The sequence below is a fragment of the Anser anser genome (assembly GCF_964211835.1).
Source record: "Anser anser genome assembly, chromosome: 20".
In the NCBI taxonomy this organism is placed as follows: domain Eukaryota; kingdom Metazoa; phylum Chordata; class Aves; order Anseriformes; family Anatidae; genus Anser; species Anser anser.
The window spans coordinates 11,495,373-11,515,786 of NC_139741.1; the positions used below are offsets into that span (position 1 = coordinate 11,495,373).

At 52.2% G+C, this 20,414-nt stretch overlaps 1 protein-coding gene across 1 annotated transcript in view; it reads left to right on the forward strand.

Annotated features, from left to right (window-relative positions):
- The window catches only part of RNF43 (ring finger protein 43), a 64,205-nt gene that overhangs the window by 36,123 nt on the left and 7,668 nt on the right, over nt 1-20,414 (forward strand). Inside the window, exons 2-8 of the mRNA XM_083806261.1 lie at nt 7,434-7,556; nt 11,895-11,969; nt 13,284-13,415; nt 13,924-14,025; nt 14,626-14,781; nt 15,321-15,423; nt 15,830-17,359. Coding sequence (XP_083662387.1) covers nt 7,434-7,556; nt 11,895-11,969; nt 13,284-13,415; nt 13,924-14,025; nt 14,626-14,781; nt 15,321-15,423; nt 15,830-17,359 — 2,221 coding nt within the window. The remainder of the gene's footprint in view (nt 1-7,433; nt 7,557-11,894; nt 11,970-13,283; nt 13,416-13,923; nt 14,026-14,625; nt 14,782-15,320; nt 15,424-15,829; nt 17,360-20,414) is intronic.

Sequence of the window (20,414 nt, forward strand, 5' to 3'; positions counted from 1 at the left end):
TATCATTTATTTAGCTCAGAACCTCACTGACAGACACTCAGCATGGATAAGGACTAACCAATGTAGGCCCTGATATCCACAAATACAGAAACGTCTGTATTCAGCCCTCACAAGCTCATGCTCTGTGACACCCACAACAGCTGGATGAAGCAAGTAGGTCACTGGGGAGGAAGTATCTCCAAATGATAAGCAGAGGTGGCACAACAGTGCCTAAGATGCTGCGTACCCTCAAGAGGCCGCCATTGGCCATGCTTTAGGCTCCTCGCTTATCTCCTTGCTGTTGCCAGGCTCCCTTCTGTTTTGTTGTGCAGCTCCCTTGCAAGGGAGCCTTTCCAGCACAGCACTTCCATTCGCTGTACCCTGCTGCACCAGCAGCACGTGCTAAATGCTCTCAGCATGAGCTGCAGCAGTGCAAGGGCTTGCTGACCTGCAAAAGTCAGCGCGCGCTTCTCCAGGCCTTGCACGCCTGAGTATGGCCCCAAAGTCGTGTGCAGGAGTAAAAGGGATGAAGCCGACAGTGTGAGCAAGGGCAGAGAGCTGGTGCTGGGTCAAAGCCAGGAATCACAAAGCTGCTTCCCATAGGCGAGGCAGCAGCGGGCACTGCCAGTGTTCAGCAGGAACCTGTGGGGTGGAGGAAGCGCTCCAAGCTCTCTGGCACTGGCCAAAAATCTCACCTTTAATATTTAACATTATTTGCTTTCTAGGCCAAATTTCTGTGGCAAAGGTTCCCCCACACCTCCCACGGCGCTGTCCTGAAGTGGGGGCTCTCGCCTGGGGAGGAGGGTGGTGGGCAGTGCCGAGGTAGGAGGGTGCTGGGCACATTTTGAGGGCACTCAAGGGGCCGGGCTGAGAGTAGTGGGAAGATGCGCAGCCCCCGCCTGCAAGGATGGATTTGAGGCCAAAGGCTTCACTTCTGAACACCTAGCACCAATTAAGAACAACTCAGGGAGACTGGCCTGAAAAAGAGAGGGGTGAGAGCATGATGTGTAACAAGTCCCTGCCCAAGTCCCACTGAAGGTTCACTGTGCCCGGTGTCCTACTTCTGATGGTAGTTGCTATCAAACGTGTGGGGAAAACATGGAGGGAAAGGGCATCTCCCGAGTGACGCTCCTCTGCATCGCCCCAGCTTTGGGCAGACTGTGCTTAGTGTGGCCCAAGCCAGGGCTTACATCTGTCTCTTTGCGTAAAACAGCCCTTCGTGGCTTCCTGTTCCATGGATTTGTCTAATTGGTTTTTAACCCATACTTCTGGCATTCCCAACATCCTGTGAGAATGAGTCCTGCCATTTGACTTTACCGCAAGTCAACTCCACTTCTGTTTGTTTGCAAATTCCTACCTGATAATTTCATTTGATGGCCCTAGTTTTTTTGTTTGAGAAATAGTGAATAATCATGCTCAGCTTCCTTTCTCCATATTTTTCATGATTTTATGTAGTTCTAACATATCCCATCTCTACAAAGCTAAAGAATTCTTGTTTGTTTAGTCTCTTCTTCTACACAAATAGTCCCTTCTGTTTAATATGAAGTGAGCAGAACTTCTTGTAATATCGAAGTTGTTGACATACTGCAGCTTTATCTAGTAGATGTGCTCTTTTTAAGTCTTTTACAGTAATGCTTAATAGTCTATTTGACTTTTGACTGCTTTGAGTGATTCAATAACTGCTTCTATAAAACTCACAATTACTCTGAGAACTTTCTGTGTGTTAAAAGCTAACCTAGAGCTCATCTTTGCATAAGATAGCTGTTTGGTTATTTATTTGTTTATTAAACATTTTATCGTTGCATCACTCAGTATCATGAGATCCCTTTATAGCCAGTTTTAATATTTACCAACTTTAATATTTATGTGTTATTGAGAAATGCAGACACTTTACCGTTCCTCTCATTTTCCAACCCCTTTGTGAAAACATTCGGACCGTACAGTGTACTGCTGGGGCTGTACTGCCAAGTTCGCTCCATTGTAAAGAATGATCTGCTTTTCTCTGTTTTAGTTGGTACTGCGTAATATTCTGGCATCTTTCATAGCTTTGTCCTTGTAAAGAAAAGAAAAGGAGATACCAGTGTGCAATATTAGCTGAACTACCTTTCGTCTCCTACTTGGTGGTTGCTTCAAGGAACCCCATAGGTCTGTGGAGCCTGACTTTCTTTTTCCGAAAGCGCTGTTGGTTCTTTTCCTTCTCTTCATTCTGCTGTTTTCTACCGGTTTGTTTGGCGGGGAAGGCAGTATTATTGATCTGCTGTTCCCTGGGTCGCCTTCTTCAAGTTCAGCTTTGTATGTGCTGCTTTCCATTTTTCTGGTACTGTGATCAATTTAGTGATCAGTTATATGCTGCTGTTAACAGTTCACCGGTTCAGCTCATGGTTTTTATTAGAGTCCTTTGATGAACACTGTCTTGTACTGTTCTCTTCCATGCCTCTTATTGGTTGGTTATAAGATTTTTACTGACACTTCAAATCAAATCAATCCTTTTGACTTATCCCTTATGAAGATCGTATATGAAATATTCCCTTAAAGAGAAAACCAAGGCAAGTAATTCCTCTGGCTTTGCTGTTCGGGACTGCTTCTCCAGCCTCGTCCCCACATTCTCTGCTGTGAATAGATGTGTTTAAATGATTCTCAGAAAAGGACAGCAAATAATGTCTTTTCCATGGGCATAGTTGATTCAGTGTGAATTAACAATCTTGAACTGCAGCAGGAACGATTCAGATAAAGCATTAGAAAATACTTTACCGTGCAGAGGAGAACGCAGCCCTGGACGGGACTGCCTGGGATGGGTGAGTAGTCTCCATTTTTGGAGGTCTTGAAAACAGGTTAAGCGAGTGTCTCTGAGGAATGTTTTAGGTCTGGCTGATCCTGCCTTAGGGCAGAAAAGTGGGCTAGATTACCTCTGAGGGTCGTCTTTTTTTCTGCTGTTTTATAAATGAAGCCCTCTATGAGCATCTAGCATGCCTCAGTGCCTGCCTTTCTGCAGGGCATTTCCACGGGCAGGGCCCTGTCTCAGCAGCCTCCGCACCAGCAGCGCCAAGCCCCAGCATATGAGCGCTGCTGGCGTGGTGGGACAGGGGGGCTGGTATGCAGGTAACGGGTCGTGGGAGAGAGCAGGGAAGGCTGTGAGGGTAAGTTAGAAAGAAAAGTTTGGTATTCAAAGGGCAGTGGTGTGGTGGCAAAGATAGGAAAGGAGATGCCATAGGGTAAGGAAATGGGGAAAAAAGTGGCAGCAAGCACATACACATGCAGAGGATCTCCGCATCGTGTTGCGCAGGCAGCGAGCGGGATGTGGTGACAAGGAGAAATGGAGTGACAGAGCCAGGGGGTTGACAGGCCTGACTCTGCCCTGCCTCTCTAGGTCTGAGAGGCTTTCTGTAAGGAACAATGACTTCTTGGTTGTGGCAGTGGGTGCCGCAGACATCCCCAGGTTGGGAGAGCTCCCAGGACGTGGGACCCCTGCCTGGAGAAGCCCGTCTGTCAGTCCTGCAGTCAGTGAGCCCCTCTGCAGCCACCTGTGCATGGGCCTGCCTCAGAGGGGATGAGGGATGCTGACTGCAGCCCAGCGAGTGGCAAGGGCCAGCAGCTGGGGCATGGGTCCTGCCCGCATCAAGGAATCTCATAATACTTGGTTTGCTGTTTGATCCTTAGATTATTTTTAGAGCATGCTCGTCCTCTGCGCACAACGTGCAGCCATGATCACTCACTCCAAATGCAATGGTCAGGTGCCGTGGTCTGGAGTGAAGACGAGTGGGGCATGTTGCTTGGGTGGATGAGATGTGAAGAATCCCTCCTGACTGCCTCCCGTTCGTCTTTTACAGAATGCTGAGGAAGAAACCCGGACTCTCTGCCTCCAGAGGCGCCTGGTTAGGGACTCATTACAGAGTAATGAGGGAGCCACTAGTCTGCCCTAGCTCCATGGGGCGGGGGGCAGTGACCCCTGCATGTTTGTGGCTCCCCTGGCCGTCTCAGTTTACCCCTGCTGCCTACTGTGCCCTGTGTGGTTACAGTTGTGTCCCTGGCAGGAATGCACAAAACAAAGGGCTCTTGCTTGGCAAGAGGGATCAGGTGTCCCAGAGGGAAAGAGGAAAACACCACAGTGGCCAGTCTTAACAGAAAATCAAAAGGAAGGTTTTGGTGCGTTCATCAGCAGGTCTTCCCCCAATTTACCACCTGGCTCCAGGACTTCGTATATGCTACCCAAGATCATTTGGGCTGCAGAAACATAGATGAGCGCTTGTTGCACTTATTCCCGGTGTTTATCATTAATGTTGCGATCAGGCCCAGCAATCCTTGTCGCAGAGACACTGCTCTGCGCTCTGCACACAGGAATAGCCCTTACTCCATAGAGATTCCTGCCCCAAGAACATCACAGCACCCAGCAAGCCATTCCCACCAAGGGTCAAACACAATTCCAAGCAGTTCTGGAAGGTGGGACTTCTTCCCAAACCAGCCAGCTGCAGTTGGAGATGTCCTCTACCCCTACCTACCCCACAAGTCTCACCAGCATCGCACCCCACCACTAATGAGCCCTTCTAAAGCCTCTTGCCGCTCCAGAACTGGTGTCTCAGGGCGCTCCAGCAGCTTAGGCTCCCTGGAGCTCCAGGAGAAACCTGGTGAAGGCTTGATAAAGCCATCGGGAGGGTTATCTCTGAATTATTAGAAGTATTACAAGACATGCTCTTTGCATTTCCTGTTTTGTGTTTTTCTGTGCTTATTAAATGATATATTAACCAACAGCCAGAGAACTCCCAGTCAAGCAAACAGAATATAAAGGTAATGACATTGGTTGGTAAAGCCAGTGGGGACTGCAAACACTTAAAAGCTGTGTTCATCTGCGTGTGGGCAACACCTGCCAGTGCTCGAACAAAGTGCGGGGTTATTTGGGAGCCTTTCCTGAGCGCTCCCAAGTCATAACAGATTTCATTGCTTCCCTGGAAACCCCAAGCTCTGAATTCTGCAGTAAGTGGTGCTTGGCACAGTTATGCTCTCTAGAACACCTTAAAGGCTGATTTTAAGTCTGAATTATATAGCATTCTGACATTTTTCATCTAATATATGGATTAGAAAGAAAGACCCCAAGAGAAAGGTGAATGAGGGAGTGCCCGTCACAGGCACAAGGTCGTTAACCAGGTGCCGTGTTATCCTGTGCTGGATTTCAAAGTGTAACAGGTTATGTCACAGCACACGCTGATGGTGCCATCCCTTACACCTGGGTGTTTGAGCTCCCGAAGGTTAGCTGAGAGTCCTGGGTTTGGGTTTTTCTGTCTTTCTGCCTGCCTCCAAACCTACTCCATGTTTTTGTGGGTTTTTTTTGTTTGTTTGTTTGAAGTCCTCACCATCTTAACTTGCTTTCATGGTTTGGCCAGACCCATTATTGTTTCCTAGCACCTGGTTTTGGAGTGTTAGGGCACCTGCGCTTTCAGAAGGGTACCAGCTTGTGTGATGAAGCACTCTTCAGGGACACAACCCTGCGGTGATCTCTGCGGGTCCCCCCTGGAAGCTCCCCTTCGATGTGAGGGGCAGGATCCGGCCGAGGGCCCCACCCAGTGGCAGCAGCTCCAGCCTCAGCCCTGACGGAGCCAGGCGGGTGCCAACGGGTGCCAACGGGTGCCAAGGGGCACCCCGGGGCCCAGCAGGGTCAGCTCGGAGCTGGGCTTTGGCTGGAGCCGGGGGATGCGGGGCACAGCGCGGCACGCCAGACCAGCCCCAGCTCCACGCACCATCCCAGCAGGTTCCCTGCCCTCCAGCTCAGAGCGCTGTCTCCCCACACCCTGCAGGCTCAGCGAGCACATTTTGCATTTCCAAGTGAGCGGAGGTGCCGCCGGTCTCCTCCAGCTTTTGATGTGTCCCATGCAGGTGGCTGCATCTGGGCTAATTGTCTATGCACCTTTATTGTCAGCAGCAAGATATGGGCACTGCGCAGCTCCTGAGTCGCGCTGCCTTGAAGGACCTGTTCCTGCTGATGAGGTGTCTGGGAGACCCGCTTGTTTGCTAAATGGCACCATCGGCGTGTCTGAAGCTAGGTGAAATGAGCCCCGTTCTCCCACTCTCTGCGGCCAGATCTGCAATCGGAACTGTCAGAGAGCAGCAAATGGCTTCCCCCCGCCCCTGTTTTAAGCCTGTCAAGTCAGCAGCCTTTCTGCACAGCACGGGAACGTTGCTGCAGAATTACTTGCAGAGTAGGACATGCTACTGGACGGACACTCAGGTACAATGCCTGCCCTAATCCTGCTGTTTTATAATGCTGAGCTTTCTTGCTCGTTTCCTGCATTTCCACACACTGACGCATTAATAAAAGCTGCCCAACACCCTTAGTAGTTGTAGGTTTTTCTGTAATGTAACCTCTGTGTGCTTTATACAGCATAATTTAGTCACAGAGGAGGATGCCAGCCAGCTTTTCTAGGAAAAGCTGGGAAGGTTCATGCAAAACGACAGGACTTCCCGGAGGGAGCCGAGAACCAAACTGCAGTTTCCTTCGGCCTCCCGTCATTTAGCACAAGACTGTCTTCCCTCTACTGCCAGACTGAAAAATCAGAAGCAATCACACACTTCACAGGCAGGGACCAGTGTGGCGCTCAGCCCCTTGCAGGACTTCACCTTGCCCTCATGTCCCTGTGATAGGCTGGGGCAGGCCGTGGCCCCTGCTGCAGGATGCTCCACAGAGGAGCGCACCTAGGCATGGTGCCCCAACCCCATCCCACACGGATGTCCCCTGGTGGCTGTGAGCTCTGCTCCCCGCTGCCATCAGTTTGGCACAAGGCGGTGAATACTTTTCCAGGACTCACAGGGATGTGGTTACTGGGATCTTATCTTCTCCCCTCTCATTCGTGGTATTTCTCTGCTGCTACCTGCTCTGAGTTTTTCAACCCTTCCTTTGGCTTCTCCTCTACAAATCCATCATAAAGTTGCTGAGTCTGGTGGCAGAGGAACAAGAACTGCTGATTCTTTGAGGGCACTAGGAGTTTGCTTTCCTTGTAAGCTGGGGAGCTGTGCGTTGTGTCGCTGCTGCCTGCGAGCAAGCTGGCTGTGGGAAGTGGGTCCTGCGCCTTGGGGCCCCAGCAGCCCCGCAGCAGCTGGGCCAGCACTGTCCGCATGCCCCAACCCAGAATCCAAGGGCTGTGGTCTCACAGGCTGCTCTGGCTTTGACTATGTCACTGGGACAAAACCAGACCTGTGTGCAGCCCGTGGTAGATACTCCACCTCTCTCTGGGATGTTTCCCTAGTGGACCAAAATTTTAGTTTGCTTCCTGTGGCATTCAAAGCCTCACTGACACTCAGACAGGGCCACAGGGCGTTGCAGTGGGTAATGCCCACTGCAGGGGTCCCAGAGGTGTCTCCTACACATTCTTGGCACGTCCTTGAGGCACAGAGTTTGCAGTGAGCTCAAGCCACCCATTGCAGTGCTGAGCCCCAGGATCTGAGTTTCCTTTGCTTTTGTCCTGCAGTCCCACCCGCTGTCCCTGTGCAACACCAGTGAGGATGAGCACACGGAGTCGGGATTCATCACCATTGTCAAGCTTGAGCAGCCAGATCGGGATCCCAACCCGTGCCTGTCGCTGGCTAACAAGGTATGTGCAAAAAAGCCCTGAATGGCACCAAGCTGGGAGATGAAACCTGTGATGCACAACAGAGTAAGAGCTGGAGGAGGCAGCAGGGCAGGAAAGAACTGCTGGAGGGTGGAGAAATGAACAAGAATAGAGCAGGGACTTTGGCAGAAAGGATCCTCTGGGAGAGACGCTGTGCCAAGCTTCCCTAATACCCATTCCTCCTTACTTTTTGTACTGCCTGGCTTTGTAAAAGGCAGTTTTCCCTAGAAGTTTTCCCTAACCTGACTGCTCTGGGACAGCTCAGACCTTACCTCAGCATCCCCTACGCTTTACTGCCTGGCAGCCCTGTGCCCCCCATCATGCAGCCTCCCATTGCTTGCTGGCCTGTTGGAGGGATTCATGTTTTCTGGTGTCCTCTGCTGTGGGAACCACAGACACAGAAAATGTCTTCTGTCTTTAAAAGTTATATTGCATTACTTCACTAGATGAGGCACATGAAGGATCAACACTGAGCAATTCAGAAAAATGCATAACAGACAAACTAGAAACAGAAAGTGACTCTTTAACAGTGAGGGCCACCATCCACCTTATAAAGGGATGGGAGATCCCAGAGGTCTTCAGATCAGGTCTTCTGCAAGAGAGGTACTTCAGTGAAATGGCAGTTACTGTGTCAAAAGCTGAGGTCACTGGTACAATTCTCTGGTAATAAGGAAGTCAGGTGAGAACGAGGGTCATTTTAAGCCTTAAAATCTTTGTGTCTCTGATAAAGTTGAGTGGATAAAGCTAACATTAGCTTTTTTCTTCAGTGGTTCAGTCTATGTCCTTTTATTATCTCTGTAGAGTATGTTGTATTATTATCCACAAGCACTGTACAAACACAAAGACTCTTGTTTAGCTCTTTTTTACTTTGTCTGGATTGCATTCAGGTGATGTAGCCTCTGTTGTCTGCTTTCTGCTGGTGGTGACATTGTGCTGGGAACAGGGTCCTTTCCTGTCCTCCCTGCAGCTCGGCTGAAGAGGGCAGGTAAAATTAGTACCAAGCAGCCCTTCCTGCACAGCAGATTTTTTAACAGAGGCTGTGGTGACAAAAGCAAGGAGATGTGACGCTGTGACAACCGCTGTGATGGATTTGCCGGCTCAGGACTGCTTCCTCACAGCTGTATGGGCAGCCAGATGGCAGTGCCCACCCCTTTCTGGACTGGATGGAAGCCTGAGTTTGGTTTGCTGCTGCTCTGGAGCCGATGCCAGCTGTTAGCACAAGCCAGCACTTTGTGTGCAGGAGTTATTGACCTACTGTCAGTTATCCTGCATCTGGAAAATGGCCTGGTCACACCTGAAGGTGCTAATGATGCATGAGGAAGGTAGGAGAAAGAGCACACCCACGGGCTTCCAGTGCAGCCTGTGATACGCGAGCGCAAGGACTCTGCAAGTGCTTTAGGGAGTGCAGTGGGGTACTACAACTGTCCCGTGCCCATCCAGCTGTGAACATCGTGTTACAACAGTTCCATGCCACCACATCTCGTGTGGGCATCGCTGTGGGCAGCGATGCCAGGTTTGGCCAGTGCAGCTACTGCGGAGGAGATTGAACAGGAAGGGAAGAGCAACTTCAAAGATTCATATTCCATATAACAACGTAAAAGGAGAAGACCTTTAAAACTGTTTTGCTAGTTTTGTCCCTAACCTCTCCTGCCTCAGTCTCTGATCACAGCACTGCAAGTACCAGTGTATTACTGAGCCTGGGGATCAGCTGAGGAAGATCAGCACAGGGAGGACCAGATATGCTCCATTGCTGCATCCTCACTAGCCCTGACCTTCTCCAGCACTTCTAACCCTGCAAGGCAAATAAAACCCTCAATTCATTGCCATGCATGTGGCTTGATAGAGTGACTTTGATAGACGCTTGATAGATGGCCTTTAGCCATTGTCGCTTTATTACCAGAGCTGAATCCACCCCTGGGTTTTGAGATCCCACTGAATATGATGTCGGTCACCATGCTGCCTGCAGGCACTCCTGCTGCAAGATCTCACCTGGGGATGCTCACAGCTCTCTCCCCCACGTAGGACTAGTTTAGCCATGAAATACAGACAGATGCTCCTTCAGACAGCCACATCCCTGGACCCTCCTTTTGCCTTGTACCCTGGCTCCTCTACCCCCTGCAACTGCTGTCCTTCTGCATCAGGGTCCAGCTGCTTCTCCATCCTCTTGAAGCTTCTGCCAAACTCCTTCCCTCCAGCGTCACACAGATCTCTGTCTTAAAGGTTTTGGACAATGCTTCTCCTTGAGAGCAAGTGGGCAGCTGTAGGATGTGGCTGGTGCATGCTGGGGCAGGAGCCTTGCTTCCTTGGCATATGTTTCCTGTGGCCAAACTCTGCATGTTGAATTGCAGCGCTATATCAATGGTGATAAAAATAGCCATGTGCAAAGTGTTATCATAACCTCTCCTGCAGCTGTCACCCAGCCAAGCAGTGCACAGACAGCACTTTCAAGTCCAGCATAAGAATGACTCCAGCAGCCGTCTGATGCACTTTCTGCTTCTCTTCTCTGAGATTCTAGTGCTAGTTCAGCACCCAAAGCTAAAATTGGTAGGGAATGTGTCTGGTCTGCTTGGGGAGAGGTGGCCATGGAGGACGCCTCTGGAGTCAATTCAAAGTGATTTATTTCCCTTTCTGCTGCATCATTTGCAATTCTTCGGTATATTTTTTCCCAGTTGAAACATCGATTGCTAGTCTGGTTGACAGACAGCTGGAATCTCCTAAATCACCGTGCAAATGCATATCTGCACTGGAAGTGTTTCAGTCCTCAGAGAGCAAGGGTAGCTATGCTGTGTGGCTGAAGAGATCTGACACAGAGACAGCAAGCACCCAGAAAATGCTTGCAGCAAGCAGGTTGTGAATAGCAGGTTGTGTTCTTTGCAACAGGAGTCTGTAAGATGTTGTGAAGAATCGCTTGTCCAGTCTCAGTTGTTCGTTTTCCCATCATCAGTGTCTTCGGCAGGATAAAATCTTTGTAGAGCTCTTCATTGTTGATCAAAGCTTGACTGGCTCCCATGGGTGGAAGTTACTACTTGAAAGTCCTGTTTGTTCCTTGGTGCTGGCAAATGCTGAGGTTCCTTTGATCCCAGGCAGGACCCCAGTCTCTGATCCCTGCCCTGAGCCTCTAATCCCACTTTTCCGTCTTTCCTATCTGTTCTACCAAACCCAGGAGCGTCCAATCCCATCAGTGACTCAGAGTCTTCAGCCCTACCTCCTGGAGCTCCCCAGCCTTCCCCACCACCTGCACCTCCATTCCCATCACCGTCCCTGTCCCTGGCCCCCAGAACAGCACCTGACCCTGGCCCCCAGCTCCTCCCTGATGAGCACGGAGGCTGCTGCTCACCCTGTCCTTCCCAGCGCACCGCGTTTGATATTGCAGCTGGGAAGCTGCAGCACTGACCTCTGCCCCCTGAGCTGGAGTTTGGCAATGCAGCGGGCAAACTGCTGCAGCAGCTACAGCAGATCCCTGTTTGCACAGGCGCTCGGGACGCACAAATCAAAGCGCTCCGCATGAGTAACAGCAGCCCAGCCCTGCACTTTGTTCACGTTCCTGTCTCCCTTTCACAAGAGGCTGCCTCTGCTTGCCTCGAGGGCTCGAAGGGCTTGATGGGAGAATGTGGGTGACCCCATGAGGTCCTTTGGTGTGCTTTGACCTCACCAGGATGGTATTTACACTCACTTGGGTGGGCCTCAAAGCTGTCCTCGTCAGACTGCTGCAATGATGAGGTGGGCTGTGAAGAGTACAGCAGGGTTGATCCCACTCCTAATCCTAGACCTGCAGCCCAGGGATCACCTGAACCTCTCCCTGATGAATGTGGGGACCGGGGATCAGAGAGAGCAATGTATATGAGAGTTGGTCCCATAGACAGCCCCCAGCTGGTGCAGCCACAGTGGGAGCTGGGGACCTGTGGCGGTCCCCACTGTCCTGGGACAGGAGGCTTGCCTAGCAGTGAGCGGTGCTAATGGGGCTGCAGATCTCCCCAGCAACCCAGCTCTGAAGCAAAGGGGCCCATGGCACAGACATGCAGGGGATTTGGTGTCTAGGTTTATGGGTTGCTGTGACTGCAAGCACACCAACAAATCTGTGTCTGAAACTGTGTGGAGAAACCATCCATGAGCGGTAGAGCTGTAGCAGGAGCAGACACTGGTTTCACTGCAGCTCAACACAAGTACAGAAATGAGGGTGTAAGCTATTTTGTCAGTCTAAGCAGCAGCTGTTTCTTTCTCCTGTGAAGAGCCAGGGAGGCAAATGCATATCCAAATGGTAGATGTTAATATAGATGTAAAATATAAAATGTCTACTCAAGCTTCTGTTCTTTTGGACAGGCAAAGCTGGCAGGGGAACGTGGAGCCCGTGCTATCCTTTTTGACATTACTGATGATGAAAGCGCTGCTGATCAGGTACAGACCCCACTGATATTACCAAATAAATTGCAGTGCCCCTCTCACATCCCTAAATGTGCACAGGTCAGGACCTACCAGCCACCAACATGCAGTGGGAGGTCCCAGGAAGATAATGCAGGTTGGATTTGAGTGTTAACTCTTACACAGCTTGTCCATGCTCATGGACAGTGCTTTTCTCTTTTGCTCATCCCTTGGTGAGCCTCCGGATCAGCAGGCAGAACAAGCAAGGCAGCGGCTTGTGAACAGCACCTTGCTGCTCTTACAGAACATCGTCTGGTCAATTGAATGTTTCTGCCAGGAGCTGGATGCTTCCTTGTGGGAAGTCACAGATTAACAGAGCCCACCTGGTAGGGACAACCCTGTTGTTATATAGAGGAAAGGTGATTTCTTCAGTTTTCAAGCAAAAGTCCTGGCCACCCTGGTATGCTGTTTGTGATACTCCTGCTACAAGTTAGGCACTGGCCTATAGACCTCCAGAGGTACCTTCCACCACCATTGCTCATCTCTGGAGGGGACTAGGTTCCTTGTTGGAATAATCAAGGTATAATGGAAAACATCCAGCCCTAGATAAGAGGACAGATAGGAGAGCTGGTTCCTGAGATTAGCACAACTCTGGTTTGGTTCCTGGTCACTGGATCCATCCCTTGTGGTTTTTTCATGCACTTAATTTCTAATGCCAGAGAAATGTGGCAGCAGGTGAAGGCTCATGAGGCAATGCTGAGGTTGCTCAGTATGCATATGGGAAGTGGTTAGTGGGTCAGGTGGCCACCCCAGTTCAGGTCAACGTGGAGGAGAGAACACATGGACTTGCTGAGCCTGCTTGTGCGAGGCTGCCTAGACTATATGTCTATGGTGGAAAAATGTAGGTATGATCAGAAACAAACAATGTCCTGCAGATCACAGAGGGAGGAGAGGGGAGACTCTGATATGTCTCACAGGAAAAGTAGGTGAAGTATTTCTGCAGCAAAGGCAGCACTCAGTGTGTTGTTGGCAGCTGCCACATGGGAGAAGAGAGACCAAGGACTTTTACAGTGGGGCTTCAAAGAGGAGCACAAACAACACTGAACAAAGTGTCCAGTTGTGCATGAGGAGGAGACACCATTGAAGGAAATGATGAAAGCTGTTCTGAAGAGTTGGTGAAAGGTTCCATCTGATTCCCTCACAGAGGGATAGTGCGATCTGGGGGAGCAGTCTTAGTCTCTGAAGTGTTTACAAGATGCATTGGGAGGAACCAGATGTGCCTGGGGAGCTGGGATAGTCCTTGTTTCAGGCTGTTCTGGACCATCTCTCACCATGTTTGTTTCTTTACAGCTGAGAAAGCCCAGAGGGCTGAGTCAGCCTGTGGTTCTGATCAGGGGCCATGATGCTGAGCTGCTCATGGGTGTCGTGAACAAGAACAGAGAGGCCCATGTGAAGATAGAGGTCAAGGAGCCACCAGCTTGGGTGAGACACACACCATTTCACTGTCTTCTGTATCCTCTCTCCCAAGGACTTTTCTAAAGCTGCTGAGCTTCCCTCCCCATGGACAGAGATCACAGCCCTTTGCAGGAGCTCTGCAGAGCCATTCTGCTTATCTGCATCATTCAGATACTTTGCTGCAAATAAATGCTCAGAAGCTCTTTCAGCTTAGTTAGTTCCTTTTGCTTAAAGATTATGAGTGAGGTGAGAGGATTTCCTATCTCTTTATATGAGACTGAGTCTTGATTTTCTTATCTTGTGCTACCTTAGACCACGGCCTATAGTGAGCTGAGGTGCTGCAAAACAAAAGATCCATTTCTGCTGAAGTGTGCAGAAAAGTCTGAACCCTTTTTCTTTCAGCTGTGAAGAGCAAGGAATCAGAGTTGATGCATTCAAAGGCTGATGGTCAGGAATAGATCAGAATTCCCCTGCTTATCCTCTAATTCCCACCTCTGCCACACAAGGGTAATCTCTTTTTTCTTTTATCCAACAGCCAGACTATGATGTATGGATTCTTCTCACGGTGGTCAGCACTGTTGTTGTCATCATTTTGATTTTTGTTGTCCGCACAAAGTGCCAGCTGAACAGAACTCAGGTAAGCATCCCATGGAGCAGATGTGTCTGAGCAAGCAGAAACACAACAAGGGTAGCCACAAACCCAGTCTGGGGGAAGAAAAGTGCCTCTGTGACCTGGAGACAAGGCAGGTGCATGCCAAGGATATGTGGAGCATCCCTCGTGTAGTGGCCTCGCTCTCCTCCCACCACCCCATGAGCATAGCAGCCTGCCACACTCCCCAGCACCTTTCAGAGCTTGTCTCAGCACCTAAAGCTGCAAAGTTGGCCTGCAAGCTCTTGATTTTAACAGTGTTGCCTGTAGAAGATCTAGCATTTTAACAGAAACTAATTAAATAAAAGTCTTTACAGAGTTAGATGTACCTCCAGATTTGAAAATACCCTGTTTTTTCCAATAGAAAGACGAAAATTCAGCACTGCTGAGTGATTTTGAATGGCCAGTGCCAGATGTTTCTTGCTGTCAAAGCCCCCTCTGGCTATGCCAGTTTAGGCAAAGAGTCACCTCTGGAAATGAGTATTGTTCTCAAATCCCCGATAATCCCATTTCGAAAGTGGAAGAGCCTCAAGGAACGTGACAATACAAGGCTGACCCTCTCCTGAAAGCCTCCTTTCTTTCTCGCAGGACTCCTTGCAGCAGCAGACCATGCAGGCCATCGGGCAGCTGGCCACACGCAACTACCAGGCCAGGTGCCGGCAGGCGTCACGGTGGGACTCCACCAGCAGCTGCAGCTCAGCCCCAGTCTGTGCTATTTGCCTGGAGGAGTTCAGCGAGGGCCAGGTAGGCTGCAGGCACGGCTACTAGTGAGCATCAGCTCTGAGCTGCTTGGCTGCGGGCAGGCAGAGCTGCAGGAGGAGCTGAGCAGCTTGGCAGAGGTTGGAGGACCTTGTGCGTTTTCCTTCAGCAGCTCCTGAAAGTTGGGAAGGGACCAGCACTGACGGATATCTGCCTGCCCCTTGGCCAAAAAGCACTGGCCCTGCTTGCGGATTCCAGTTCCCTACAGATGGGTCTCCAGCTGTCACTGAAGGCTAAAATGCCCATGATGCGTCCATGTTGAAACGATGGGGCAAAAGCGGGGTTTGCTTCTCCAAAACAGTCAGCCCATAATACCCCTTTTTCCTGAGGACTAGCACCAATCCCAGGCACCAATCCCCAGAGCTGCACGCAGCCTCCTCTGTGCAAAGCTGGGCTGCAGGTGGCTCACTGTTAGATGTCTCCATCCTTCAAGTCTCACTTTCTGGAGCATCAAGAGCCCCCTCCCTATGTTCATCTCCTGGGACAGAGTTCTCATTCAGCCTTCTCTCCCTGTTTCTCTTTAGGAACTGCGGATCATCTCCTGCTCCCATGAGTTTCACCGGGAGTGTGTTGACCCCTGGCTGCAGCAACACCACACGTGTCCGCTTTGCATGTTCAATATTCTTGGTAGGGCTCAGACACGGCATTTTCTGGCGAGGGACGGGGTTGTGTTCAGGGGGGCCACGTACCCTTGGGTGATGCAGTGGGTGCATCACGGGAACGTGTCTCTGTGCGTATGGGTATATGGGGTGGTGAGTGCATGAAGGTGTGGGGGATCTCTGTGTGTAAAAGCCCCCATCCCAGTGGTGCACAGTGAGGTGCTGGGCTGGGGCAGGATGAGAGCCAGTCCCAAGGGCTATGGGGAAGGGAGGTGAGGGCTGGGGACTGGGGCACCAAGGAGGGTGCAGGACGGTTTGATGGCAGCCATGAGGACACAGACAGGACGTGGGTATGCGGTAGAGACTCGCAGGTGCCAGGCCCACTGTATCTGGGCCACAGGACGTAGGCTGAATACTACCTTCTCTCTTCTCAGCCCGAGACTCGGTTGACCAGGCCCCAGTAGCAGGCCCCAGGTTGGCCCCTCGGGACATGGAGCCTGGACGGCGACTGCACCTTTTCCGCCAGCACCCAGGACATGCCCTTTACCACCTCCCACATGCCTACCCTCAGAGAAACCTCAGGAGCTTCCCCCCAGAGCCAGCCCACGGCAACCCTTTCTTCCACTCTCCGGAGCTCTCCCAGCTGGATTTCAGCACCATCCACTACATGCCCTACAGGCCAGCCAGCTCTCTGCCCGCCTGCGGCCACCCGTCCCCCCTGGTCCCCGGCTTGCAGGGCCAGCAGCATCCCAGCCCCACGGCATGTGGGCAGCCTCTGACACCCCATAGGACGTGCCCCCTGCAGCCCCAGCCCCCCTGCCTGGGACTCAAGGCAGCCCTGGCACAACGGCAGCACCGGGCACCTGCCCTGCGCCGCGGGGCTGGCCATGGACACCAGCACAACAGCAGCGGCTCCGGGGAGAGCTATCTCACGGAGCACAGTGGGTACCTGGCAGACGGGCCGGGCAGTGACTCCAGCTCGGGGCCCTGCCACGGTTCCTCCAGCGACTCCATGTTGAACTGCACAGACGTCAGTCTGCAGGGCATCCACGGCAGCTGCTCCACTTTCCGCAGCTCTCTCAGCAGCGACTACGACCCGTTCGTGTACTGCAGCTCAGAGGGGCCCGCCACAGACAACGGGCAGGAGCGGCAGCGGCCGCCAAGGGAGACGCGGCCCAGGTCCGTGGACCTGGTGGTGCCTGGGGGTGCTGCTCCATCCAAGGCCCAGGTGCTCAGCCACGTCCACTACCACCACCACCAGCACCACCACTACAGAAGGGACACAGAGTGCCCGCCTGGGCGGGCCGGCCAGGGGCCTGGGCAGCGCAAGTCCCGGTACTCTGGGACCAAGGTTGGCTTCCACGGTGCTCGGATGCAAAAGAGGGCTGAGAAGAGCCATCACTGTCAGCAGCCTGTGGAAAGCAGCACTGTGTTACAGGAGGCACCTCCAGCAGGACAGACAGCCTGTTCCCAGCAAGGCCGGGAGCCCCCACATGCCCCCTCTGCTTCTCTAAGCAGGTTGAACTTCAGTGTAGATGCCACCAGACAATCAGGAGCAGCTGGCACATCCCCTGTCCTGCTGCCACAGAGACACAGCTTACAGAGTCGTCACCACAGAAGGAAAAGAAAATGTCCCCTGGAGCCCGACCCCTCTCTCCTGCCTGAGGACTCAGCCTTGCCCAAAGCCTGTGACACTCACATTCCTCATGGCCACCCCACTGGCCACCGCTGCTCCCCTGAAGTCCAGCCCCTGATCCCAAGCGCTCCCTTGCCCTGCAGCTTGGGCTCTCGGCCACTTTGGAAGTGTTTAGTGCCGCAGTCCAGCTCAGAGCTGAAAAAGCAGGAAGAGGGGATGTCAGGACGGGAGGGAAACCACACAGTTCCTGCTGGTTTCTCAGGGATGGGCACAGCAAAGCACAGTCTGAGTCTTCGCCTGCACTGCCCAACGCAGCAGTGTAGCCAGGGTAAGTCTGGTGTTGGCCTCTTCTTTCAGCGGGCAGGTGAGTGGAGGTGGTTTGCTGCAGGCTGGGCACGAGGCTGCTCCGTGTGCTGGTAGACATTTGCACCTTAGTGGTGGGCTCTCCTACAGGACCACTGGTGACAGAAGTTTTTCAGAGCTTACCTGTCCTAAGATGATGGCCTGAACAATTAGCACGTGTTCGTGCATCGGCTGAGTGCACCAAACCCTGCAATCTCGTCCTAAAATAATACAAGTGAGAAATAAGGAAGCTATTTAGGGGTCTCTAGCCACTGGATTATCTCCCAAAGGAAAGGGTGGAACCACTTTTCTAAGTACCCTTACCGCAGTCTGGATCTCCTGATAGCAAAGTCATTATTGTTAAGGCTTAGTGGGCTTAGTTGTTTTAGTTAACCCCAGCTTGCTGGGCTCAATAAGGAAATGAGTGTGCATGGCCGGATGTAGTAGAGGAACAGACTAAATGAGTTTATGGATTTGCACATCCCTCCTGTCTCACCCGCCTCTGATGTGTGGGAGTTACTTTTTAGTGTCTTCTGGAAATCAGATGTAATTAAGATTTGGCCTTTTGCCTGTATGTCACTTCTGGCTCTCTCTGTGAGAGGGAAAATACGTTTGAGACCAGAACGTTTGAAAGAGCCTGCCCAGGTTTAGCTCGCAAGCCTTGCTCTCTTGGACTCCTCTGCAAATAGCAGCCTGCAAGTCAGCAAGGGCAGGTGCTGGCAGCGGAGCAGCACCTGGCTCCCTTCCTCCCCCTGCCACTGACTCACTGCAGGTCCTCGGGCAAATCATTTTGATTTAGGTACCGAATACAGATCTGGCTGCCTAATTTCTGTTAAAATGCCGGCTTTAACTCGTGACTCACCATGCCCATTGTACCGCAGAGATAATAACTTCCTCCCCGTGCTTGTCTATCCAGCCCAACACCACGCCCAGGCTCCTGGTTGTGCCGTGCCTGCAAGGAGGCAGCGGGGCAGGGGGAGAGGCCGGATGGGCGCAGTGCCTGCGGCACGCTGGGCTCCCAGGCTCCCAGGAACAGCTTTTTCCCAGGCGCAGAAGTGCCTGGCACTGCAGGTGATGGGGGAGTTTGTTCAAAGGGCCCGGAGAGAGGCTGCCACTTCAAGACACAGGCAGCAGCGCAGGGACGTCTCTCCAATTTGCCGGTAGCTCTGAGGACTGATGCGCCCTGAGCTGGAGGTGGCATGTGGCGGTATCGTCAGGACACAGCCCTGCCAGGACCACAGCACAGTGGCAGGTTGCTCAGGAGCTGATGTGAGCTCCCACTGCAAAACAAAGCCCAGGGAACGGTGTGACTGGCAGGAAAGGGACAATATCTGGGGAGGCAGTGCCACACCTGGGGCCAAAGGAGCCATGAGCAAGGGGGGACCAAAACAGCTCCCAGGGTTGCTCCAGGTCCCTCTCACAGGGAGTGTCCTGTGCGGCGCGAATGGCCTCGTCCACCAGCCCACCATGGCCTGGACACACGAGACATGGCTGCCACCAGGACACACCAATACCTCTGTCTTTTCATCCAGGTCTCAGGGCAGCTGGTGCTTCTTCCAGGTGTGGCTGTGGAAGAGTACAGTGCAAGGAAGCACGTCACACCTTGCTGCTGTCTGTGACAGTGCAGGGCTTTGCCACCCACTGCCGCCCTCCCTAGGGGCTGCAGCAGTGTCTGGGCTTCCCTGGCAGGCTGTGGCCCAGGGGACTGCAGAGAGAGGAGCCCAGCTGCCACCCATGGGGGTGACTGTCCCCTGGCGTGGTGTGGCTACCTCGCATCTCCGTGTTGCCTGGAGGCTGACACCATAAGCACATGGTGGGACGTGCCTCATGGTGCTGTGTCCTGTGACTGCACCGTGAAGTTTCAGGGGTATAGGTGCAGCTGTCATTTCTTTATTTTACATATTTTGTACCATGAGACGCAGGACCCCTATATTGGCTTGCCTGCTCTTAACTTCTTTCTGTAAGAGAAGAGTATGAGCAAAAGAGCAGACACAGGAATGGACAGGTTTAGAAATGGAGGTGCCAGGCATGTGCAACACCATGCACTGGCTTTGGTGGCTACTGCTGTGTGCCCGTTGTAGGAAATGTGTGATGTACTGCCAGGTCTCGATACTCTTTGTGATAAAACTCATGTTTTAAGCAGTGCCCCTTCCCTTCCCTTCCCTTCCCTTCCCTTCCCTTCCCTTCCCTTCCCTTCCCTTCCCTTCCCTTCCCTTCCCTTCCCTTCCCTTCCCTTCCCTTCCCTTCCCTTCCCTTCCCTTCCCTTCCCTTCCCTTCCCTTCCCTTCCCTTCCCTTCCCTTCCCTTCCCTTCCCTTCCCTTCCCTTCCCTTCCCTTCCCTTCCCTTCCCTTCCCTTCCCTTCCCTTCCCTTCCCCTCCCTCTAGCTGTCTGAATTTTCTGATGTTTTTTAGCCTCTGTTTTTTCTCCCCTGGTCTATGCTCCTCCCTGTCTGTGACCCCCACACCGGGAGGATCTGTGCTGGGGACACCCTGGAGATGGAGGAGGGAAGGAGTCTCCCTCCAGCCTGGAGGGAAGGAGGGAGCAGGGATCCCCCCGGGGCACGCGCTGGCCCAGGGGACCTGCTGCTTGGGCTTCACAGTTCTAACATGGGGACTCCAAGACATTGCAGAGGTACGTGCTGCGATGCCTCTGTTGCTTTGTGGATTGTCCCAGAGGCCCGGATCTGTGCCCATCCTGATGGCGCAATGGGGAAGGCACTCTGACACTTGCCCAGAGCCAGCACCAGCGTGACTGTCAAAGCATGTACATTCAGCAAGCCTCTGGTCCCTCCCACCTCCTTTTTGCCAGGAGCCCAAAGAACTGCTGTGTTTTAAAGCAGTGTGACTCTATGTCTGTTTCACTGCAGTAGCTTCTGTGATGCTTTCAGGACCAGCCAGAGAGTCAAAATTTCCTTATAAAATTTATAAAATAATAGAAAGATTTTACCTTATTAGGAACTAGTAAAAGTTTCAGAGAGCAGGAGCTCATGCAGGGGTTATATGGAAAAGCCATCAAGCTGAAAACATGTTGCTTGTAATGAC